General features: G+C 38.8%; 3 protein-coding genes across 4 annotated transcripts; 1 reads left to right on the top strand and 2 right to left on the bottom strand.

Moving 5' to 3' along the window:
* Positions 1-2,190: 2,190 nt before the first annotated feature.
* cxcr3.2 (chemokine (C-X-C motif) receptor 3, tandem duplicate 2) lies at positions 2,191-4,911 on the bottom strand. The gene is made up of 2 exons (XM_080426046.1): positions 4,768-4,911; positions 2,191-4,017 (listed from the first exon to the last, which is right to left on the bottom strand). Exons 1-2 carry the CDS (start codon positions 4,831-4,833, stop codon positions 2,932-2,934), a joined length of 1,152 nt encoding a protein of 383 aa, XP_080282172.1. The 5' UTR covers positions 4,834-4,911; the 3' UTR covers positions 2,191-2,931.
* Positions 4,912-14,915: 10,004 nt separating this feature from the next.
* On the top strand, positions 14,916-16,985 carry cnfn (cornifelin). Its single transcript, XM_080426495.1, has 3 exons — positions 14,916-15,042; positions 15,173-15,307; positions 16,496-16,985. The coding sequence occupies exons 1-3, from the start codon at positions 14,917-14,919 to the stop codon at positions 16,583-16,585; spliced, it is 351 nt and encodes a 116-aa protein (XP_080282621.1). The 5' UTR covers position 14,916; the 3' UTR covers positions 16,586-16,985.
* A 2,911-nt stretch (positions 16,986-19,896) lies between these two features.
* Positions 19,897-24,804, bottom strand: prr19 (proline rich 19). Of its 2 annotated transcripts, none has more exons than XM_080425555.1 (4): positions 24,715-24,804; positions 22,337-23,641; positions 21,611-21,741; positions 19,897-20,839 (listed from the first exon to the last, which is right to left on the bottom strand). In XM_080425555.1, exons 2-4 carry the CDS (start codon positions 23,625-23,627, stop codon positions 20,189-20,191), a joined length of 2,073 nt encoding a protein of 690 aa, XP_080281681.1. In that variant the 5' UTR covers positions 23,628-23,641; positions 24,715-24,804; the 3' UTR covers positions 19,897-20,188. The 2 variants fall into 2 exon arrangements, with proteins under 2 accessions (XP_080281681.1, XP_080281682.1); XM_080425556.1 differs by having other exon boundaries at positions 19,897-20,835.
* Between the last annotated feature and the right edge of the window lie 300 nt (positions 24,805-25,104).

The raw sequence follows: 25,104 nt of genomic DNA, 5'->3' as shown, positions 1-25,104 counted from the left end.
CCCCTACTGTTGCACAAATCTCTAGTTAACACATTTCAGTGTAACACTCGATACGCCACTCGGTCCACGAGATGCTACAATAACACATTGTGCACACATTTTCTGTCAGCCGGTCCAACCAACTGGATTCTTTCACTGACTACGAGATCACATGTCAATGTGACTCATCACTCACATCACTTAATTAGAATAACAAATGAACGGCCGCCGCTGACCGCTGTCTCCTCCTCACGCTCAGCTGGACAGTGAGTGGACACAAGCAGCGTGAGTAGGAACAATAGTGAGCACAGGCGGCCATTGTCCACTAGATGGCAATATAACGGTGTTATGCCAAAGTAAAACGGTTGAGAAATCATGATTGACATTGCTTTATATTTATAGGCCGTGGCTTGAGCTAACTCTATGGACTTGAGTCCATATATATATATATATATATATATATATATATATATATATATATATATATATATATATATATATATATATATATATATACATATAAAACATATAAAACATTCAAAAGAATTTAAGATTTTTTAAACCTTAATAAATAGTGAAAAGCAGATCTACAAGATCACAATGCATCGGCATTGCGACTGTGAGCTTGTAGATTGGCTATTGTCGACTATTTTTTAAATAGGGCTTAAGTTATTCATTCATAATGTATTTCTGTAAGTTTGGGTTCAGGTGTAACAGCTTAAAAATATACCCCGGCCAAACTTTGTTAAGTTAAGAACAGCACTCTTTGACCCCTGGGCCTGGGCCCAGCAGACTCGTTTGGTAATCCACCCTAAGTTAATAGTGCATTACTAAAATAATTATGATGTTAAAAAATATATATATATTAATGAAAAACACAAGCAGGGTTTAATCTGTCTGGGAATTACTTAACTCTAAATCCAGTATATTATTCATTCCAGTTACCTTATTTATGAAAACCCAGGGGGGAATAGTCTGGACTAGAGAGATAGGCTATTACTTGATATTATACTTGATGGTAATATTACAGTACATTATTCACCCGAGTATGAAAAACACAAGGAGGTATAATTTGGACTAGATAGCATCCAGTATATGTAACTTACTAATGTATTACTAAAATGATTATGACGTAAAAACATAATTAAAGAAACAACACAAGGGGGTATAGTTTGGGCTAGAGCGGTATATTTTGGGCTAGCCTATTTTGTGTGTGTGTGTGTGTGTGTGTGTGTGTGTGTGTGTGTGTGTGTGTGTGTGTGTGTGTGTGTGTGTGTGTGTGTGTGTTTGTCTTTTGCATATGTGACTGTCAGTCACAAGTATACAGCATGTTGTTCAGACAGTCCACATGGAATGTTCTGCACATGCACAAATAGGAGCCAGGGCCAACTAGTGCCCGAGCACCTGCTTGATTTTATACATAATTTCTCTCATTTATATCTTGCTGTTGCTGTCCACCCTCCCGTCATTCAATTTGGTTTCCCCTCCTGATAAGTCTGGTTTGACTTTGAGCAAGAAACAAGGAAATGGCATGCTCAACTCATACGTCTTCAGAGTGAGTACGTAACACTTACCATAATGCACAGCAAGCAGGTCAGCAGCAGATTCTCCCAATTATTTTGAGTCATGTGGGTGTGTGTGAGAGGTGTGAAGTGTTTTTTTTGTTGTTCTATCAGCAATATCTCAAGCACATCACACCCTTAAAAGTGAACATGCCAGATACTGTTTATAGGCTTTTTTGATGGGTGAATTCTTAGGGCTTGTCTTATCTTATCATTATCATCCATATTTTCTTTTAAACTATAAGTATGCATTTGCTTTTCAGGGTCTAGATTGTTTAGCTTCTCTGGATTTATTTACTGTCCTCCAGTAATGAATAGGCAATTTCTTCTTCTAAATTATGTTATGTGTCACGTGTCACGTGTCACGTGTGTGTGTGTGTGTGTGTGTGTGTGTGTGTGTGTGTGTGTGTGTGTGTGCATATGTGGGTGTGTGGGTTGTGTGTGTTATTGCTTCCTACCAGGTTTAGAGTTACTATTTAAATATGTAACCACCCTATGCCAATGTCATATTGGTAATATAGAATGTCTTTGAAAATATTATGGTTTTAGAAACACTATTATAGACACATGTGTCTAGTCTGTAACCATGAATGAATCAGCTACATCAGTGATTCCCAACTTTTAATTTGCCCCCACGCCCCCCAGTTTGATATGCAATCGGCCACAGACCTCCATTTGATACTCCAGGCCTTTTAGCATTATTGTATAACTCACTGTACTTTTTGCAAACTGTTAATAAAGTATTCAATCAACCAATCAATAATACTGACACAAGAGGATATATTTTGAAGCTTTTATACACACGGTAGCCAGGAAGAACACTAGAGTGTAGGGTCTATAGTACTTCAGACTTCACACTAACTTTTTCTTGTACAAAATAAATATCCAAATTCAGTGAGTTTCAAATTGTATACACATAAAGAGAAAATGTTCAAGGCAAACCAAAAGAAAAAAAAGCAATTGATTAAGAGTGAAACAAACCACTAAACCACTGCCAAACCCCTGCAATGGTGTATTTATGTTGAAATTATGTCACAAAATATGTTTTAGAGAAGTGAATGTTGCTTACTTTGCAGGTTAAGATGACCATCTATTTGTTAACCTCAAAACCTAATGCCACTCATTTACTGTACATGCTTTTATGTTAGTAGTATATTTAGGATATAACATACATCAATAGGTTGACATTTTGTATACATCACAAAAGCATAGGCTACACAAAATGGACAACATAAAATGAGCTGCACTATCAGGCATATTTCATGTCAAAGGACTGGATCTTTTTTTTTCTCCTTTTCCCACACACCATCTGTCATATACTGTACATATGAATGGATTTGTGCATTCACACCAGTGCACACTTTTAATGCTTTTGTCTTCATATGAGGGCTCACACCATGACAGAGTAGGAAGTGTTCTCGCTCTCCGCTGAGCTGCATGACGCCGTGGTTCTCCTTGGCCTCGCCGGTCCCCATCCCTCCATCCCCACCCAACCCCTCTGTCCCAGCAGCCCTTTACACATCCTGATCAGCTCCTTCCTGAACTTCACCCCTACAAAGCCATATAGCAGGGGGTTGAGTGCACAGTGAGACAGCCCCATGCTCTCTGAGATCAAGGTCCCAATGTCCACCGTGCTGCCAAACTGGCACCCCCCACTGATCACACCCAGTTTGTGCAGACTGTCAGCCAGCTGGAAGCAGTTGTAGGGTGCCCAGCAGAGAATGAACACAGACACCAGGGAGATGATGAGGCGGAGGGACTTGCGTTTTTGCCGGCGTGTGGCGTTGCACAGTGCCCTGAAGATCCGGATGTAGCAATAGAGCATGATTAGCAGGGGGATCCCGAAGCCCAGAACAAAGTTGACTAACTGCATTCCCACCTTCCAATGATTGGAGTGCTCCGTGAACGAGGGCTGGCACACCAGCCTGTCCTGATCATGTTCCAGCATCATCACCTCCTTGAAGGCGATGTCAACAATGCTAAGCCCCAAGCACGCCGCCCAGATGATGCCGCTGGCAATTTGGGCATGGCAGGAGTTCCGCTTCCACCCGGAGCTGACGGCATGGACGACTGCCAGATAGCGGTCGAAACTAATGCAGGCCAAGAAGAGAATGCCACTGTAGCGGTTCAGGGAGAAGAGTGCACCAGAGATCTTGCAGATGGCCACGCCAAACACCCACTGGTGCGCCCACTGGACGGCAAACAGGGGCAGAGTGAGGGCCAGCAACAGGTCAGAGATGGCGAGGTGGAGGAGGAAAGTGTCAGTCAAGGAGAAGGTACAGCCTCCACCGCTCTGGGAGCTTCGGTAGCGGCGAATTACGCAGAGCACCATCACATTCCCCACCATGGCCAGGACAAACACCAGGCTGTACACCACGGGAGAGTAGCTGCGAGTAAAGCCATAGATGTCATCGCGGGGGCATGGGGACACATTGATGTCATTGCCAAATGTGCCATTGTCGTAGTCTGGCTCTGGCTGTCAAGATATAGAGAAATAAGAAATAATCTGGTTACCTGAATATAAAACCTTCCTTGCAATTTTCTTTTATAGCAAACACTTTTTACATATCTTTGCCTTTATACAATAATTGTGTTTTGAGATTGACCCTGAAAATAACATAACATAATGAATATATTTTAAGTTATATACGTAAAAAAATTTATCATGGGGATCTCGGGACATGTAAATCTCAGACTTAATGTGGTAACTTGCAAATATAAAGCATAATGTTAAATGTGGAGGTACTTTGGCCGGCAGTGTGTAAAATAAATTTGGGGCCGGATTGTGAGATTAGCTCTGGACACTCACACACACAGACAACCCTCGTATAGATAGCTATAGGCCCTTGCAGAGCCATGCTGTAAAAAAGTCCACACACTTGCTCAAATGCTTCTAAATCCCAAATCCCAATTTACATAATGGAAGTTTCAATCATATGGGTCTTTGCCAAGATAGCTAACTTTATCCTGTCTTTTGAACAATGATGCATACCAATCTACTTTTATTAGTTTTTGCCAAGTTTGGCACATTAAGACATCTTTTCTGTGGATGTGAGCGATCAAATAATGTAGACTATTATTTAACAATTGTAACTAAATAATCAGCAGGTTGAAAAACCAGGTTGTTTGTATTGTTTTAGTTACTTATAGGACCTCCATTACATTTTGTTTGTGCTTGTGTGCAGAGATTCACATGTAAGACGGTGAAAAATAAAAGGTCACTCACTGTGTAGTCCCAGTAGTCTTCTTCTTCTGTGGTCGACATGCCCGGGTCCATAGTAGTCAAGGACATGATGAAACACCTGCAACCGTCAAAAATTAAGATGCACACCCAGTTTATACACACACTCAGCACTTCTTTTAATTAATGAATCCCTACCACGTTTGACCAGGCAAGGAAAGATGAGAAAGGAGAAGTTGTCATGTCAGGAACTGAAACTTCTCATATTTTTTTGGAACATGCAGCTAACAAACATATGGATGACTGATGGAAATTGTGAAATACTATAAAAAATGTCTGTGGCCTGATGCGTAACTTCTCAGACAGACACACAGACACAGACATCACATGACTGATGAATACAACCTAAATGTATCTCACGTTTGTCTTTTTTCTCACACGATTGTGTGAAAACAGAGTCTGCAGGCTGCAAAGCTCCCTTGTTATTACACTACAAAATCACAAGGGTTAATCTAAGGGTACATTTTTATATAGTTAAATTAACCCTCAGGATTTTATTGTGTAAGTGATGTTTTGAATATGGAGGCTCGTCTTCAGACATGAACACAGGACCGTCACACGGTTGAGATCTTTGAACAGTGCTTCAAATACAAAAATAAGATTCTGAATAAAATGCTGCACATACAAGTATAAAGTGTTGACTTTCAGGGCACTTTATACTTGTATGCAGCATTATGAATACTACACTGGTATGTGAATACAATTCAACAACCTTATGTTAAACAAAAACAGCCGACAATATATCTATCATTATATATAATGTGGATATCGCAGACTTCATATATATTCTGTGATGTATGACTTTAAATGTGGGCAAGGTTTCAGCCCAATAAAAAACGTAGGTACTTTTGTGGCCTATACTGGCAGGAGGACGTATCAGGAGTAGAAAACAAAGCTATAATAGTGTGCTCCTCGGAGCACAGATTTCCACCAGGTCTGGTTGCCTACTCAAGGCTATTCAGTTATGGGGATCAGCCGTCAGGACACGAGGAAGCTGCGGGGGACAATGGAGTTTAGTACGACAGATAGTGCAACTGTTGGTGGCACCCCCTATGGGCAGAAATGAAAGCGGTTTTGGAGGTGCATTCTATAGAGGTTGATGATATTTGTTGATTAAAAAATATATAAGAAATAGGCCCTGTGCATGTATTTTTGAAGGAAACAGTATGGAGTATCAGTATTGTTTGTGCCTAATTTGGTGGAGAAAAGAAAAAAAATCTGCAACACTGAAATTTGTTTCTGCCCAATTCTACTCTCCTAACACGGTTGCTACATTGTGCCTAATTGCCTATATCCTCAGCATCAGAATGCTTGTTACATTCCAAAATCACTTTCTGCCTAAATCATTTTATGTCAACTTTAGGCAGAAAATATTTTTGATTGTAACAAGCATTCTGATAGGCTGAGGATATAGGCAATAAGCCAGGGTGAATCAGCAGTGTTAGGAGTTTTTCTCATGATTGCCTACGTCAACTACATTACTTAAAGGGCAAGACCACTTTGGTAGAGGTTTGGGTTGTGTAGTTACCTTGCCATGATGTAACTCCAAAGGTGGGCAAGAAATAAAAAATAATTGCTCCATTGATTAGAAATTGATAATTCAAAATATGCTCCTCATTGACTTACATTGTACGGTAAAACAGCTCTCAAAGTCACTATTTTAGCACATAAACAAATGCAAACAAAGTTGATTCAAACAATATAGAACATCACCAAACCCAGTACTGTTTTTTTTTTAAATAAAAATGTCAACTTCCTGTTGATTTTGCCATTTTCAATAAGTAGAAAACCTGGAATGGATCTACGGATCCGGATCCAGATCTTCAAATTGTAAAATCAATAGGAAGTTGAGAGTTTTATTAAAAAAACAAACAGTACTGGGTTTGGTGATGTTCTATATTGTCTGAATCAGCTATGTTTGGGTTCATTTATGTGCTAAAAGAGTGACTTTGAGAGCTGTTTTACCGTACAATGTAAGTCAATGAGGAGCATATTTTGAATTATCAATTTCTAATCAATGGAGCAATTATTTTGTATTTCTTGCCCACCTTTGGAGTTACATCCTGGCAAGGTAACTACACAACCCAAACCTCTACCAAAGTGGTCTTACCCTTTAAGCAGATAGTGATTTTTTTATTTCTTCTTTTCTGAAAACCTTAAAAATATGACAGGGTGCAGTCACACCGAACAGATTCTGCCTATGCGGTGGATTCTGACGATGCTTTTCAATGGGAAGTGTTGGGAGTGTTTTTTTTGCGGAAACCCGCGAATGGCAACAAACCGCTCCGTCCCATTGAAAAGCATTGGCAAATTCCGCTGCATAGGCAGAATCAAAGTTCGGTGTGACTGTTCCCTTAGGCAATTATGCTATGAGGCTAACGATTTGTGTGTTACATATATTGGCCACAGCACATTCATCAAACAGGGTAGGATCATGGCCAGATAGGTTGTTTTCCTGCTCTAGAGTGGCATCCATGAAATTGTAAAACTTAGTGACTTCTTGGGTAAGTTGCTTGTCACATTTGAAACCTTCCAATATACCTTTGAGGTTGATGTAATTTTAACCTGAGGCTCCTGCTTAATGGCTTCCTCCTATAGAATTCCTTTCAGGCCACTATTTGTCAGGTTTGCCTTATAAAATGTGATGCTGTCCTCCTCCTCTGGACTCAGCCCAGACACGAAGATTGAGAAGCACCAGGGCCGTCTTTGACTTTAACTACAACTCCCACAAGGGAAAAACAGGTCAGAGTCTTAGAGTATTCATATTTCACACTCTAAATTCAGCATTTTAAGTTTTAAAACCAGGTGCTAGACTTGCCTATTCCTGGAGGTCATATTACCTGTAAACATAATATTAGTGATCCTGAATCAAAAGGTTAAGAGGTTAAGTTATAACAATAATTTATCAGGTTAGCTTCTTTTATAGAAAAGCTTTCATTATAAATACTTTTTGTGTCTCACCAAAATTCTACATTAAAAATACTCAGGTTTCAGGGATGTGTTTCTGCAATCTGTTTAATACCTAAAGTTAACCTCCAGCTGGTCCATTGTGGTTAGCAATGACGGCAAAATTCTACATGAAAAATACCCAGGTTTCAGGGATGTGTTTCTGCAACCTGTTTAATACCTCAATTTAACCTCCAGCTGGCCCATTGTGGTTATCAATAAAGGCACAGCCCTGCACCATGTTTCAACATCTACTGAATTCACATCCATCATTTGATAAATTTGCCTAATTCTTGTTATTGATACAAACATGCACACATCCGGCCAAACAACATCTTAAACACTGACATGTACCATCCCAATTACTTCTACTACTTAAGTTATTGGGCAGCCAATATCCATAAGCTGATGTTTGGGGTCTTTTATTTATCTGAGGAATGTTCTCGAGTTAGGTATGTACCGTTCATTTCCACCGACAGAGTGTCACCATCCCTTTCTCCTGCTAGGGAGAAGGAGAGAGACAGCCCTTACCAATCCTCCTTTTACAAATTCCAGACTAAACTCTGTCCCAACGTTGTCCCTGCAGAGTGTCTTCTGGAGTCAGCTGAGCTGCTCTATGTGGTTCTACCCTACACTCAGTATTCACTCCATGACATTGTTTCCATTGTGTCACTTTGCTCTTTCATTTTTGTCCCATGACCCTTATGTTGGATGAAGAACCCAATTATGCATGGTTCTTTACACATAATATGGTCTCAGTTTACAATCAATTTTAAACTTGAACAAGCTCTTACTACTTCCCCTATTCTGGCCCACATCAATTCTGCTCCGTATCTCACAGACCCATCTATTAAATTAAGAGAGGGATTGTGAAGACCTTTTTAAGGAGGGTCACTTCTATTTCTTATCAGCAGTTAAAAAAAGAACAAATATTTCACAGTCGGGTGTCTCTACATATTTATTTATAGGTGCGTACTGTAGGATAGTTATGTCAAAATGAACTTCTCTCTATTACAACCCTGCAGAGTACCTGGATAGATGAGTACCTGAGCATGGATCCAGTTGGCAGGCAGGGGTATGGTGTCTACAGGGTTGCTCAATCACTTAAATGGGTACACATTAGTATACTTGTCATAAATATGTATTAGACATGGGTTGTTGCAGTATAAAATGCACGCAGAGGGGGAAACATGAACTCTATGATCCTAAAACGTGAACTGTTCTGGATACACTGGGCTGGTGCTTGGGCCCATAACAGCCTTACAGCCATAACAGCAGATGATTTTGATATTCAACCAGTCCTATGAATTAGACTATTATTTTGAATGAATACCCTATGTCATGTATTTAACAATAACAAAGTAGCTGTTTTTACACTTATACTATATTTAATATGTGGTATGATTCCTATTTTGGAGTATTTATTTCTTTGTTTTCGTAATTATGGTTACGAAAACAAACAAATTATGGTTTCGTAATTATTATTTCCACTTTACTTTGGATAAAATCCCTTTTGTTCTACTCTTTCATGGATTATGTATCAGTTGCACATACTGCATTGTCAAATCATGTCATTTCAATGCAAAATGTATAAAAAGCCAAAGTTTTATTAAATAATATTTGAGAAACAGACCCTTTTTTCTATTTTTTTTCTTTGCATTTATGGTAGAGAAGTGAAAGTGCTTGTTTTGCAGCAGTTAGAGATTTGGGTCAGCAAACCTAGACAAATAATGTGAGCCTTTCCTTTATCAGGTTGAGTCCTTTGCCTTCCATAGATTCAATGGTCTTTTGTCATAGAGTCATTTATTATCAATTTATAGAATCATAAATATTTTCTAAATCTACGGTATTTAAAAAAGTGACCTGGGAGACCCGATAACCGAGTGGCTGGGGTGTGTACCGTATGTGCTCTAATGCCTGACAGCCAGTCCCCGGTTCGATTCCCAGCCAGCCGGAACATTTGCTGCATGTCACTCCCCTGCTCTTTCTCTTAAATATTTCGTTCATTCATTCAATATTTTAATGTTACCCTTGCTAAAAAATATATTAAAAAGGCAGCAAGACCTACCTTCTCTCTTTTGAACCAGCTGTCCGGTGAGTAGAAAGAGGTTTCAACAGAAGTCAAATCAGCAGGACCGAAATAAAATAGGCCTGCATATAACAAGAACATTAAAGGAAATTACATCAATGTTCCTATAAAATGCTGTAGTTTACCGGCAGAAGTGGTTACAATGGTGTGAAAATTGTCTCGCACCCTTGTTTCCTTCTGCAGGCCCTAGCTGCTTGTACACAGCAAAATCCTCAGTGTTCATTTATGCATTTGTGGATGGATCATGGACAATCAAACATGTGAACATTTTCGAATATGCTTAAATGGACTTTTTCTTCTTCTTTTTTCTTTTCTCTGGTATTTTAGGTAAAAACTAGGCCTTTTTTACTGTTGTTTTTTTCTCTTCTGTTTGTACCCTTTTAATGTTTATATGTGCTCTTTTTGTAATGTTGCTTGTTTTCTGTATAGGGACTACGGATGGAAATTTGCATTCTTGCTAAATCTGGCGTATTTACATTGCATTGTATGTGTGGTGTTCATTAATATGTTGTAACTGAGATTGTACATTCATTACGCTGAGGAAGGCTCCGGCCAACATGTACCTTTGCTGCAGTGCCAAAGAGCCTATAAAGGACTTTCAGTGAGTGCTGGTGATCGTTTCAAGTACATTTGTACACTCTCAGAGTTAAATTAACTGAAAACGTTACTGCGTGAAGTAAACATCCTGGAAGATTGTGATGCTGTTGTTGTTGCTGCAGTAGGAGGCCAAGTTAAATCAACCTTTTGCAGTGCTGTCAGCCAAGAAGCTGGTCCAAAAGGTGACTGGGCATTCTCTGTTGCTGTCCCTATGGATTAATCTCCCATCTCACATTAGGTCCTGCCCCACCACTGAGCATTTTAAATCAAACTTTTTTATTTTTTATTTTAGCTCAGTCTGAGGTCTTCAATGTATTTAAAACACATGTATTTAATGTATTTGTAATTGCCTTTACAGACTTTTTAATGTGTCATTTGTTTGCTTAACATTTGAATTTTACTAAATGATTAAGCTTTATTGTGTTTTAAGTGTTTTATTTCTTCTCGAAGTTATTTTGATTAGATTTCTTTCCTTTTCAAAAACAAAGGTAAAGAAAGTAGGTCAGTAATAGAAGAAAATAAAAAGTATTAAAAACAGTATTGCATATTGATTCATGTGTTTTGCTTTTATGGATTATGACGTATTATGCTTATCATGTTATTATTGGTCATCCTCCTTGGGAAAGCACTTCGGGTCAACTCCTGTTGTTTTAAATGTGCTAGATAAATAAAGATGACTTGACATGAACAAATGTATAGCAGAATATACTGTACACAACAATGTTGCGCAAATGGATTATATTCCTTACATTCCTATTTATTTCTTTTATAATTACATTTACTTTTTATATCTTACTTGTTCTCATATATTGCTGTGAGAGCAATGTAAGTACAATTCCTTGTATGCAAACCCACTTAATTCTAATTCCTGTGCAGATATTCTAATGGCAAATAAAATATAACTGCTCTGATCAAATTTTCTCAAAACATTATTTATTTTCCGATAATGGATTGAGGCTTAAAACGGCTAAATGGGTTGAACTCTTAAAGCATTTATAGCTTTTAATGAGTCTGCCAAACTATGTTTATTGGGATCAGACACAAAACAAGTCTACAATTTCCTTTAAAAAAGATGTGAGAATTGAATTGCCAGCATTATGATTTCACAATGTTGTACTGTTGGATTTGCGCAGAGGAACTTCTTGTTCTTGTGGTTTGGTCTGTTTAGGCAGAGGGTCTCGAAAATGATGTTGTTGTGAAACTGGAAAGCTGCTGCACTTCCTCCTGCTAATCCACATTGGTTTGATGGTCTGTACATATACGTAAATCATATGGTAAAAGAAAAAGTCACGACAAAAATCGTGGTGTATCCTATATCTGGACTCACAAATGCCCAAGGATTTGCATCTTGCCAGAACCTTCTCTCCTGTGTCTCCATTTAACCTGTCTCCTTATCCGTATTACTGCCATGTTGAAAAAGTAAAAAGAAGAAACAAGTACCGGTAGACTGATGTAGATGACTTCTCTTTAACAAAACGCTTTTCTTTCTGAACATATTTGTGCTCTAAAAGTGTTGTGGCTTTTTGTGCCATGAATCAAATTTCTACTTAGTTAAAACCCAATGATGCAGCTTCAACATCATGTTTCATGTAGGCAGAAGAAAGTTAAGTCCCAAATGTTAGATTTAATCCATAATTTAAACCATAGTTCAAGATGTGCCTCTCTACCTGTGATCCCTCCTTCTTTATGGGTATTGTAATGCAACAGTGCAAGACAGAGGCATGTATTTAACTTGGATTAAATCTACCAAAGGCTGAATATCTTAAAGAGAATTATTTTTGCTTGCATACAACATTGATGGTGCATCAGTGGGTTTGAATGAAGTTTAAATTTGATAAAGTTAACAAAACCGCACTACAAATAATCATGTGTCCTCCCTGCCAGGTGCAATACCTTACCCCAAATACCCGTCTCACATAGACTACAGTACAATACCTGGGTGAAGTGTGCCCCTAGTGCCCAAAAACTATAAAATGAAACATAATATACAAATTAACTACTACTACTTACTACTACTTACTTCTACTGCAACTACTACTACTACTAATCATCATCATCATCATCATCATCATCATCATCATCATCACATAATGAAATAGTCTGTATGCTGTCTTGTTGGACGTTGCACATATTCAAAGTTTCTGGGAGGAGAGAGGGAGGAAGAGACGTTCAGCTGTGGCTTTGAGTGCTTACAGGACCCACACGTGAATGACTGTCAGGCACATGAATTTCATGCAAACAATACCAATCATTAATCATCCCATTCCTGTTGGCCCTGTGTTTTCTTAGCTTGTGTTAGAATAGGGAATGTACGTATGTACACACAGCTGATTGTTACTCGTGTATAAAGATGGACCCAAATGGGTCCATTTTGGAGTTAAATTAACATGCAGGAATTTACTGTGTAGAAGGGAAGGGTATAGGTAATTGTAGAGAATATGAATGGAAACCATGAAGAGGACACACCTGGGGGAACATGGAAAATACAACAAAAGCACCATGTCCAGTACTGTAGCTAAAGCACTGTGGGTTTCTTACATTGCAACTGCAAGAACATAGTTTCTTTGGAAGAATCATCTAAGTTCTCAGTTGTCCAGTTGATTAAGATTTTTGAAGCATGTACACACTTTAAGTTGTAGTTTTGTTTAAGTCTACAGTGGTAAAGAATGGTCAAATGTGACTATACGGCCCACTACGGAGAGGAGAGGAGAGGAGAGGAGAGGAGAGGAGAGGAGAGGAGAGGAGAGGAGAGGAGAGGAACAACTGACAATAAACATCTAGATGTGAGAGCCGTGAAGCGGCCCAAACCTCTAGTAGTAATAATTGCTATAGAGTGTTTGTTCAGTAACAGGGGTCTCCCCACCTCCAGCTCTTTAGGACAATTCAGGTTGTTCCTCTTTACCTCCTCAATGATCCATGGTTATGTTGTCATAGTGACGTGGCTATGGTTTGTTTATGTTGTCATAGTGACGTTCAGTACCACAAAACAACAAAAAAGTCAGAATGAGGTTAGAGGTATGCCTGCCCGCCGGCCCTCCCATTAGCCAATTTTAATATAGGATTCCCATAGTAAATGTTGCTTGTTGAGTGTTTGTTCAGTAACAGGAACACTGCACCATGACTTAACATTGGTTCTCATTAAAATTCTGGGGGGCATGAATAGCTAGTTTCATGGCAATATGCCCATACAGTACATTGTTTTAGATGTAGGCGTGGTAAACACAATCTGTAAGGGCCATCATCTGGGGAGCAGGTGCACATCAAATTCCTTGGCAATGTTATTTGGCGGTGGATAAAATGTAATTGAATTCATGGAAAGGTAAATGGAAAGCTATCCATTGAAGAGAGAAAGTAGATCGTACTCAACGGAACTAATTCAACTGAGAACATGTTTTTTTTCTTTAACATTCATAGCACTTAACATTTCTGAAATATTCAAAGGCAGGCTTGAGAATGCTCCAGGTTAAACTAAATTACCTCGACCCTAGTGTCTTCATGGGTCAGAACCAAATAAGTAATGTCTGTAGATGTTAGGTTCCTACATGGCAACTGTATAGTGACATTTTAAAGAATCTGGGTCTCAGTATGTGAACACAGATGAAAGAATCCTCTCTTGTCATAGTACAATGTTTGTGTTTGAAAAAGACCAGCCTACTTCCACTCGGAAGCTTTTGTTTATTCTGTAAAACTACACAAAGTAAATATAAGGGACAATTAATTTTGTGTTGTGGTAAATGTGGTAACCAAACATTCTTTAAGCAAATAAAGTCATACACAAGTTCGTAAAACCAGTTAGGGACCCACCTAAGGTTGAGTTGAATGATAGAACAACATAGTTATAAGAGGGTTCAGATCCCTATAGTCAGTTCATGTGCTTTATGCTCCTTGCACATGTATATTCTTGTTTGCCTACTTCCATAGGTCTGCATACACACACACCCTACACCTAAGGTGAAGCCTATTCAAAGTTTCACAAATAATGCACAACATGCCCACTTTGTACTCCACTCTATAGCGATAACAGGACCACGTCATGGTAGGTGTGCACTCTTTTGAAAGATCTGAAGGCTTCTACGCCCCAAACTCAAACATTTGACTTTTGTCAGTGCAAGGTATTCATATGGCCCCAAATGGACAGGCGGATATTGCAAATGTTCAGCGCACCATAACAGCAGAGAAACTATGCACCAGTATCACTGTGATGTCACACTGGGTATAAGAGTGGAACACTGGGGCCGTGCACTCCCATTTGCGGATTTTCTGAAAACATCTGACTAGCTTTTGGAACCAAAAGACTAACTTCCACAGGTAAGAAATAAGGGGAAAACAATCAAGTTAATCTCTAACATTAACTTTACTGAACTGTGTGTGTAGTGGGTTGTGTATTTTTAACTAAAAGCCTAATCCTTGTACCTCATCAAATCTCCTCTTTCTCTCACTCATGCTTCATGAACACACTTTTATTGAACACACTTTTTGTTCCTCCTCATCTGTTCATAGCCATGGCATTCCAGTCAAACGCGATCAACTCACAGCCTCAGGTCTCTGTCACAAGCTACAGTGTATCATCTGGCTCATCAGACTGGAGTTCAAATGCGTGCGACTGCTGTGAAGACTGCGGCATCTGTATGTGTTCAATAATCTGTGGATGAAGTATGATGTGTGAGCCTATTTACATATGACACAAGTGTGTGTGTGGGTATAACCCAGTGTCTTACATCCAATGAAATAACATAAGGATTTGCCCCTCCTGCCCAGGTCTGTGCGACATTTGTTCCCTGTATCCTGGCCTGCAAAGTGGCTCAGGACAATGGGGACAGCTGCTGTGTTCCCTTCCTTCCTGGAGCCATGATTGCTCTGAGGACAAGCATCCGCCACAGATACCGAATCAACGTGAGTGAGCTCCTCCATTAATGAAATGAGCTAAAGGTGGCTTGGGTGATTATAAGAACGCTGATGCAGATTTTTATGCCATGAAAGGAATATTCAGTTTGTGGCAGGGATTAAAATAATTCATGTTCTCAATAATCATGAATCAATATGAAATGAAACAGGGTGTGTCAAACTGAGTCAAGTTGTGGGGGCATGAGAGGTGTCTGGGTGGTGTAGAGCAGCAAACAATGGGTTGGAACCCATACTTGGGTTGTGGGAGATATGTACGCTGTCTGGGAATTGTATACAATAACATTAGAATGAGCCAAGTAAATATTCACTTTTAAACATATGCATTCATTAATGCATATGAGCATTAGTAATGTTTTTTAACTGAATTTTCTGTTAATTATGTTGTTACTTTAAATATATTGGCCTGAAGAATAACTTATTTCTGCCCAAAGCATGTAGTTTGTTTGACCAGAGTGCACTGGGGATAAACAACTACAACAACAACAACAACAACAAAACAACCAAACACAAAAACACTTTGGCTTTTTGCACAAATGCTTCATAACTTGCTTTAGCTTTTATTTATTAAGCAGCCAAACAATGAATTGCCAATTAATTATCATGAATACTACATTTGGTTAGATCTATATTTCTGAGTCATTGCTGAAATAGTTTGTGCATCTCTGGCAGGTCTATCAATCACTCACCAACGCAGAGGCCTCTAGTTTGGGCGGGCGCTCCATCAAACACAGACCACATTCAAATAGCAGCCATTTTGCTTTTTTACTTCATACTCCTGAATAGGAAACCCCACCCTGAGTACGAGCATGCTTTAGGATTTGCCGTATACAGGCATCACTGAATGATGGCTGCTTACTGCTAATTATCCAATTTGCATAAATGGATAACAAGTTTTGGCAGTGATATTTATTTTCTTAATACATTTTGATGTGATTTGTTGTGATTCTTTTTTTCCCCTTGGGAGTTAGGATCTTTTCTACAAAATGCCTTGGATGTCTATTTCACTGTTTTCTATACATTGCTTAATATTAAATAGTATTACAATTGATTTGAATAATATTAAAATATTGCTATATATTAAATTAAATCTTTCTGTGCTTTCATCATTTTGTTTGCATTACCCAATCTTGTGGCGTTAAACTAAATTGACATACAAATATTTCTGCTTCTCCTCAGGGTTCTGTGTGTGATGACTGGGTAATCATGGCCTGTCTGCCCTTCTGTGGACTGTGTCAGTTGGCACGAGAGCAAAAGATGAGGGGATGATCAATCAAAGCGAGGAGTTATCATGCATTTAATTATACGTTGGAACTCTGTATTTCCCACTTCCTAGAGGGAAGTGTGTCAGTTATTGATTTAGATCAAATCCTTTGAGGGGAATTCAACCTTACTCAGTCCTACCCACAACTTCCATTTTTCTAGTTGGCTAGAACATATGAAACAAATCGGTATATCAACAACTGTTACCATGGAGAAGGAAATGCTAACAGAAATACAGTAGATATCAGTAACATTGTTGTCAGTGCATTTTAGGACATTTTTTTTTATTTTGGTTAATGTGTATTATTTGGAATCATGTTATTTTCTACATGACTATTTTCTATATTTTAATCAGATTAATCATATGAACAACATTATTTCAATAAAACCTTTTTGGTATACCCATGCTCTGGTCTCATGTATTACTGGCGTGCATATAGGAACACCTTGTGATTACTGTTCTCCACCCATATCCTCTTTCTGTAGTCTATAGCAAAGATAGCTCTGGACCAACTTTCTGCCTGAACTGACATTTATTTAAACAGGTAAGCCAATGTAATGACCTTTGAACAAATCTATACTTAAACATAAATGTATTCTTAAATCCCAGAGATGTCAAAAATATAAAATACTCTTAAAGGAGGAGTTCACCCAAAAAATGATTTATTTTCTATCAATTGCACACCCCATGAAGCCTTGAATACATGGATTTATTTTGTTTTTTGTCGCATTCCTAAGCCAATAATTTGATGCCCGGATGTATTTCCGGTAGGAGACACAAATAATCTACTTTGTGTCTCCTACCGGATACATTAGCCGGTAGGAGAAAGGAATCAAATTATTAGCTTAGGAATGCGACAAAAAAACAAATAAATCCATGTATAAACCCCAATAGGCTTCATGGGGTGTGCAATTGATAGAAAATAAGTAATTTTTTGGGTTAGCTACTCCTTTAAGTACATTTTCTATATTGAGCTTTGTAGATTAAGTCCTTTTGCACACATATGCGAAAGATTTATCTTTTATTTTTGAATTTTCAATGATGAGCCCCATTCTGAGCTATCAGAATATATGACTATTTAGTTCTTATTTTAAAAAGATATAAAAATCATAAAAATTATAACAGCGGAAAACGTTTTTCCAAAATAAAATCTGAGGGATTGTCAGATGTAATTTAATAATTTGATGGACCTTTTTCATGGATGTGACAATGCAGCGTAAACACAGCTGCAGCTAATACAATGAAAAGAGAGTACCGTTTCTGTCAGGCAGAAACCTTGTTTTTGTCTATATTTCAACTTTTTATGCGTTTTCTTAAATTAATGCCCTACTTCATCATACAAGAGTGTCGCACAAACGTTGTGAAAATAGCACATCTACAAACACGATATGTCGCGATGCGAGTTGTTGTGAGCTTGTAGATCAGTTATTAATTTTTTTTTTAGAAATCATAATAAAAAGGAATGGTTTTGGACATAGCTATGTGACAATGCGTTCCACCCAACAGCGACGGTATGTTTATATACTGTAGATGTGCCAGTGTTGTCAATGCTTGCTTACTGGTACACATAAATCACACTTAACCAGTATTTATTTCAGTAGCTATAGCTGTTTATCATTAAGTGTGTGAAAAGGGTCCATTAGGGAAACTGATGCAGTGATTTTAGCACAAATGGCTGCCATTTAATCGGTAACACTTCATATTTAGGTATCTATATTCACCATTAGCCAAATAGCATGCAAATTAGTAGCATACTACTGGCATTTTATTAGTCATTATAAAGGACTTAGCTTTATTCTGTATGCCCAAATTTTACAACCACAAGGCCATTATAACAAAGTTCTCCTCAATGTCCTAATTACTGTGTGCTTATTGATAGTAATGAAATTGTTGTACATGAATTATGGGCCTTATAAGGTAGTACCACAGTAGTCTTTCTGCTTAAATAACACGTATATGGTATATTGTATATTGTCTATGACTAAATACAAAACTACAAGCATTAATAGTGTCCAAATAACTCTTTAAGATCTGTTTATTGGTATTTATTTACTGTAATAGTGTAACAAACAGTAAACACAGTATAGAGGTTTTATAAAAAATAATATAAGACAACATGGAATGTGTATCATACAAAACAGGACAAAATAATGCAAATGAAGAATAAAAAATATCAAAGTACAAAGCCGCTTTAGATAGTAAATACTAACGTCAACAGAAAACTGTTAGAGGATATACAGTATATTGCCTTGATTTAAAACTGTTAGAGGTACAGTATATTGCCTTGACTTAGCAGCTGCCAAGTCTTCCAAAATAATGCAATAATATATAATGTCCTCGTAATGTGGATCTAATCTGCGTCTGTTCCCAACTCAACTAAACAAATCTGGATGCCAAGAAGGTTATGAATCTCAATACAGTTTGTGTCCTAAGACTAAGACAGTAGTTCTGTGTATCAATTATTTGTTTGTTAGTGTGTAAGGCAGTGGTTCTTAAACCTTTTCATGTCAAGGACCCCCAAAATGATATGTATTTGGCTGCGGACCCCAATCTAAAAAACATTTGTGTCAGGGATCCCAGAAGCAAAGATTTGCGTAAAAAAATATTGTTGCGCTATATAATCAAAGAATATTGATTATAAAGTGCCCCCCCCCGGATCCCACTTTGAGAACCAATGGTGTAAGGGCCAGATGGAGGGAATTGGGAATGAGAAGTACTGTGTACTTTGGGGCATCTTAAATAAACTTCTTCCATGACAAGGACCCCCAAATTGATATGTACTTGGTCGTGGACCCCCATGTGAAAATATTTTGTGCCAGGGACACCATACAAGATTTAAAGATTTAAAAATATTCCAAATGTTTCATTTTCTTCAAGATCTTTTGAAAATAGCAGATCTACAAGCTCACAATGCATTGTGAGCTTGTAGATCAGCTATTTTCCAAATTGCAGATGTGTTTAGGGTTAAAGTGGTTAAACAGATTTTTACTCTATATTAACTGAGGGGAATGGGAAGTTAAAAAGTGTTACTATTAGTGAGTTAATTATGAGCAAGACCTCACTTTAGAATGAGAACATATGCCGAATTAGATAGACTAAATCTGGAGTTATTTGGACACCATTAATAATTGTTTTGTCATATAATAAGAGTAAGACCATATTATACTTATTAGGTGTTATTTAGGGAGAATTGCTTTTCTTGTGGCATTTTTTTCTTAAGTACATAAGAGTACAAATCTTTGGTTTTGGTTCCTCAATTCAACTTTGTAGCAGCAGTAGTAAGACAAAAACAATAAGAAAGAGACAATGTTCCTGTACTTAGTTTTATTCAGTGTTGAGCATTTGCTAGGCATGACATTTCACTGTATAAGCTCACAAAACAAAACTGCAAAAACCAATGTGCAACAGCATTTCCTGATGGCATCAATATTAAAACGTGCTCATGCAAAACAATACATAATTGTGTATTCTTTGTCCTGGTTCGAATGTGACAAAATAAAAACTCGAGGGCAGAAATGTTACATTTGCCACTTTTGATAGATTGAACTACTGAGATGATTAGTTCTAACAAAGGATAAACCAAGCACTATGCAGGGCCTCAGTGTGCATTAGTAAAGTCTCATTGGTGGAAAGAAACCCTGCTCAGGGCTTGGGAGGGGAGGAAGGATCGGTGAAGGGCCTTTATCAAGCATGTGAGATGGAGGGTAATGCATCACGTTACTGTAATGGGAGCGGAGGAACGAGCTGGTTTGGGGGTGATTGAAATGATAGAAAGAATGTAGCTGGTTGCTCTCCTGAGGATAGCAAACTTGAGGGCACAACGAAGTAGCAAGAGAGTGCCTGTCAAATTCAAACGGATCTTGTGGCTGCGGTGGGTGCCTGAATGTGGATGGAGGTCCATCTGACCGTCCTTCTGAATAATGCAGGGAGGAGTGCCTGCTGCTAACACTTTGTTGAGCCCCACTACCGATTCCTCTCATTTCTCTGACATGGTTCAGAAAGGAGTTGTTAAAACAACCCTCCTTAGCTGACTCTCTCATTCTTACATTATTTAATCTATTCTCCCAAGGCTGAGGAGGTGACACTTGAACTTCCCAGGCGGACACGGTTGGAATAGCAAACCTGGGACGGGGTGAAGGGGGGAACGTCTCAGAGGGAAGGAAATCAAAGCAGAACGGAGAGGAGGAACGAGGTTTCAGCAACTCATCAAAAAAATCCCCGACCTTCTCCACACTGGGTCTGGCCACGCACTCTGCTGCCTTCAAAGATAGACCACATATTTTGTTCTGTTTAAAAAAGTATTCATACTCAAAATAAACTAATTTGTTCAACACAGTCTAGTTCTGGCATATACAATAATGTATGATCAAAGGATATACAGTACATTTGTGGTCAAATCTCCCACTTAAAGTGCCGCAAGTGATGTTTTTAAACGGTTAAAAGCTCTATATTCTGTTAGTCAGGAGAGAGAACCCCACAAATATTATATATCAGCTTGTGTTCCAGTTCCAATTTTGTCTGATGATTTATTTGCTTCATCACTGTCTGCCTATTTCCCTTGTTTATCTTGTACCCTGTATGAGTTCTCTCTCCTGATTTGATGAAAAATGTTATCCCGACCTGAAAATGTATTTGCTGATTACTAAAGAGCAGGAGAGATGGGGAGACCCCTGTCATTGAACAAACACTCTATACTATAGCAATACTTGCTATTGGAATATAGAGCTATTTAACACTTATTATAACAAACAAGCAAACAAACAAAAAATAAATCACTAAAATCACTTAAATGAACACAAGTTAATGGATGAACATAAGTGTCAAGTGGCTCTTAGAGTGTAGTGCATTTGAGAATTAGTAATTTTTTTGTCACCTGGAGTAGCCTTTTTGAATTGTATTTTTCTTAACCTTTAGAATCAAGCAACCAATTCTGACCGCTATAATAATTACTATTGGTTGCTTATGTTTGTGTACTAGATACTAAAGTGAACACCAATGGCTAACTTAATTTCTAAATGTTATTGTCTCACCTGTTCCAGTCTCTTCTGTGGCTGTGGTGGGGACCTCCAGTTGGAACCTCGCTGCTTCCTCCTCCCTTTGAGTGATGTTCTCTGGGTGTCTAAATTTGACTCTTTCACACTGCTTACTCGAAACGCTGTATCTGTTAGGTGACAGTGACAGATATGTACATTAGATCAAACTGTAATGCTCACACTGCAAAAAAAACAAGACAATTAAAGCGACAAAAACATAAAGCATGTATAAATTAATATTAATCAGTGTTGTTGGCCTATTTCTCTGCAAATGGTAGAAGAATGAGATAATTACTATAACAATGCTGTAATATCACACACTAATACATTCCTTTAAAAGAGACACTTTAAGTTGGATATTATCTATTATATCTTGATATTGCTTTACATCATCATATCCTTCCATTAATCTGTTGTTTAATAACTATAACCTTTAACCACTTAAACCTTATACTTTGATGACCGGGGTCCCCCAGGGGTCAGTACTTGGTCCCCTCCCCTCCCTTTTTCCTCTACTCCATATGTCTTTGCTGAAAATAACAGATCAACGCACCAATGTGGAGGTGCGTTGTGAAATTGTAGATTTGTTTTACTTTCACCAAATGTTTGCCTGTTTTCGCTGATTGTTCACCTAATATGACATAACCAGAATAGGGACGTTAGGTGTGGTTAATCAAACCACCGGGATTGTATGCATACGAGTATCTTACAGGCCTTGCTTACCTGTAGTGGATGGTACCTTATCCTCTTCCTTGTCTACACTGCTGGGACCGGTGGTGAAGCTGAGGCACTGCTGCACCCTAAAGAGGTTCTCCTGAAACTGGGGTCCATGTCTTTCATGCAGGGCCTGCAACAGCATCTCCCTGCTTTCTGCCAACAAGTTTCTTCTCTTCAGAATGGGCAGCTGTAGAGAATGGCACAACCGTGCTGCCATCGTGCTGATAGAGGTCGACATGCTATCGAGACCACTTCCCTGCTGCTGGGTGTCAAAGGTATCACTGGTTCCAGCTGCAGGTGAGCTGGAGATCTCAACTAGGATTGGGCTAGATACACAACGCTGTACTTGGTAATGCTGGGGTTCTTGATTATTGGGGCCATGTTCAAGTGCACTGGAGTTTGATGGTCTCTTTGACTTTTTTTTCAACGACCCAGTATTCTCTTTGTCTCCACTAGGAGTCAGCAGTGGCTTTCTTGACGATTCAGGCACAATTGGCTTGAACTTCTTGTTGTTAGTTGGCAAAGCATTTGTTGGACTATTTGCAAATGAGAAGATGGGGTTTTCACTTTCAAAAGAAGGGTCAAATTGGTGTGACACTCTCTGTCCTGGTGTGATGTCAGATCCCTGGCTGTTGGAGTGACAGGCCATTTTTTCATTCTCAAGGCAAACTTCCTGGGTTTCTGTACATACAGCAGAGACTGCCTCATTCTCAACTCCCTCAACAGAGAGAACAGCAGCAACATCATTACTGGAGCCAGGAGAAGGAAGGCAAGATGATGGAAAATGTAAAGATGTCATGTTCGTTTTCCATTTCAGTGTGACCTTTTCTTTTTTCCTCTGTTCACTTAGCAGGCGTTCAATATCAATGGATTTCACCTCATGGTTGAAAAGGCCTCGATGCCCTATCAGACGACAATCTGTGATGATGCTGGGCTCCTGGGCTGCGGGAAAGACTTGCGCAAACACTGCATCTCGTTTTGGAGCACAGTGGGGTCTATGTTGGCAGCAGTTATTGAAATGTGTCATATCTTTAATTCTGTGGTGATACGATTTGCTCCTTGGTGCACCTACCCCATGACCTTCTTGCACATTTCTCCTGTCTTTGCTTCTCTGCTTGCGTGTCTTCAGTCGTTTCATTTTATGTTCATGGCTGTGGCATCCATCAATGTTATCACAATGGCTAAAAGACTTGCAGTTTGTAGAAGTTCGGTTGACTGGGCTACATCTTTCTTCTGTTGTCTTAAGGTGTTGGACATGCTTTCCCCCTGGCAAGGCTCTGCCTGATGAATGGCTCATGCTGAAGTGGGTGGCTGTGAAGAGATAACAATAACTTATTTACAGTGGAAAATCCAACACAATAAATACTTCTCTGAGGCGACTGTCTCGTTGTTTAACCACATAAGTCCTATGCTTTATACTTGGGCTATCTAAAATAGCTGATCTACAAGCTCACATAGGGTTGCATCACTGAGACTTCCGAGTTTGTAGATCTGCAATACTCTTGTCTTGGCCTATAAATATGACAGATTTAAATTAAGTGGTGTGAAGTAACTAAGTACATTTACTCAAGTACTGTACTTAAGTACAATGTTGAGGTATTTTTTACTTTACTGGTGTAATTCCAATTTTCAGTACTTTTACTCCACTACATCTCAGTGGCAAATATTATACTTTTACTCCACTACAATTATTAATTTAGTTACTTTGTAGATTTTGATTATTATTACAAAACATGCATACCCACTTCAGCCCTATATACATTTCAGCCATTTGAAAATAGCCGATCTACAAGCTCACAATGCTTCGCTTGTAGATCTGCCATTTTCAAATGATTTGTATACATTTTAAACATTTGAAAACTTGTGAAATGGGACATCCTGCATAATGAGTACTTTCTACTTTTGGTACTTTAAGTACATTTTGATACCAATACTTTTGTACTTTGTAATACTTGTGCTATCTAACATAGGCTGATCTACAAGTGGGTTGCATCACAGAGACTGCTGCTGAGCTTGTAGATCTGCAATACTTTTGGCCCATAAATATGACAGATTTTGGCCTTTAAATTAATGATGCAAATCATATGGAAGCGGGGGTTAAAGTGGCTAAAAAGTCATAATTATGATCATTATGCTAGTTAATGGCGAGCTCAGTAGCGAGCTAATCAAGCCCTAAAGATGAACGTTACAGGTAACGTTGATGACCACCAGGTCGGTGCACCTCGACCCGAAGCAGCATTTCATTCAGTGCTGATTTAATGCCGTTAAAAGTCCATCCATCAGGACGCAACTATCTTAAAAAGTAGCATTAAGCATCGACGGTAAATGCGACACTTGCGAAGCACTTATTTGTATCGTCCGTTATCGGTAAACAAACGGGTTACTCACCCAAATATCGGTTGGTCAGGTTTAAAAGGACGTTGCTCGGCAACGTGCCGCGGTCTCTGCTCTGACTGCACGCAGCACCGACCCTCACGAACGCACACCGTTGGACGAGTCCACTTCTATCCATGAAGGGGGGAGGCTCTGGTGCTCTTGGCTCTGGTCCAGAGCGTTAGTGAGTTCTCTATAACGCCCTGCCAGCCGCGCTGGTCTGTTCATAGACCGAAAATACCACTGCCGTTTGACGTCTCCGTCTTTAGTAAAAAATAAACAAAACTATTTCGCTACTCACCGAAACAAAGGCTGTTTTGTGTTGTTGACAGTCTATTCTCCAGGGTGGGAAGCCTCTCAGCACCCCACCTTCTCTGTATAATACACTTTTTGGGCAGAAA

This window comes from Gymnoscopelus braueri (assembly GCF_963280865.1).
Source record: "Gymnoscopelus braueri genome assembly, chromosome: 4".
NCBI lineage: Eukaryota > Metazoa > Chordata > Actinopteri > Myctophiformes > Myctophidae > Gymnoscopelus > Gymnoscopelus braueri.
This window is presented reverse-complemented; position numbering and strand designations above follow the sequence as displayed.

What these genes read in the sequence shown, in the direction of transcription:
- prr19 (XM_080425555.1), bottom strand. Translation starts at nt 23,627, where the DNA reads ATGAGCCATTCATCAGGCAGAGCCTTGCCAGGGGGAAAGCATGTCCAA. An exon ending in TAAGGTACCATCCACTACAG is followed by an intron (nt 21,742 to 22,336) that starts GTAAGCAAGGCC and finishes GTCACCTAACAG; the next exon opens with ATACAGCGTTTCGAGTAAGC. An exon ending in CACAGAAGAGACTGGAACAG is followed by an intron (nt 20,840 to 21,610) that starts GTGAGACAATAA and finishes CTATCTTTGAAG; the next exon opens with GCAGCAGAGTGCGTGGCCAG.
- cnfn (XM_080426495.1), top strand. Translation starts at nt 14,917, where the DNA reads ATGGCATTCCAGTCAAACGCGATCAACTCACAGCCTCAGGTCTCTGTC. An exon ending in GTGAAGACTGCGGCATCTGT is followed by an intron (nt 15,043 to 15,172) that starts ATGTGTTCAATA and finishes CCTCCTGCCCAG; the next exon opens with GTCTGTGCGACATTTGTTCC. An exon ending in GCCACAGATACCGAATCAAC is followed by an intron (nt 15,308 to 16,495) that starts GTGAGTGAGCTC and finishes GCTTCTCCTCAG; the next exon opens with GGTTCTGTGTGTGATGACTG.
- cxcr3.2 (XM_080426046.1), bottom strand. Translation starts at nt 4,833, where the DNA reads ATGTCCTTGACTACTATGGACCCGGGCATGTCGACCACAGAAGAAGAA. An exon ending in AAGACTACTGGGACTACACA is followed by an intron (nt 4,018 to 4,767) that starts GTGAGTGACCTT and finishes ATATCTTGACAG; the next exon opens with CCAGAGCCAGACTACGACAA.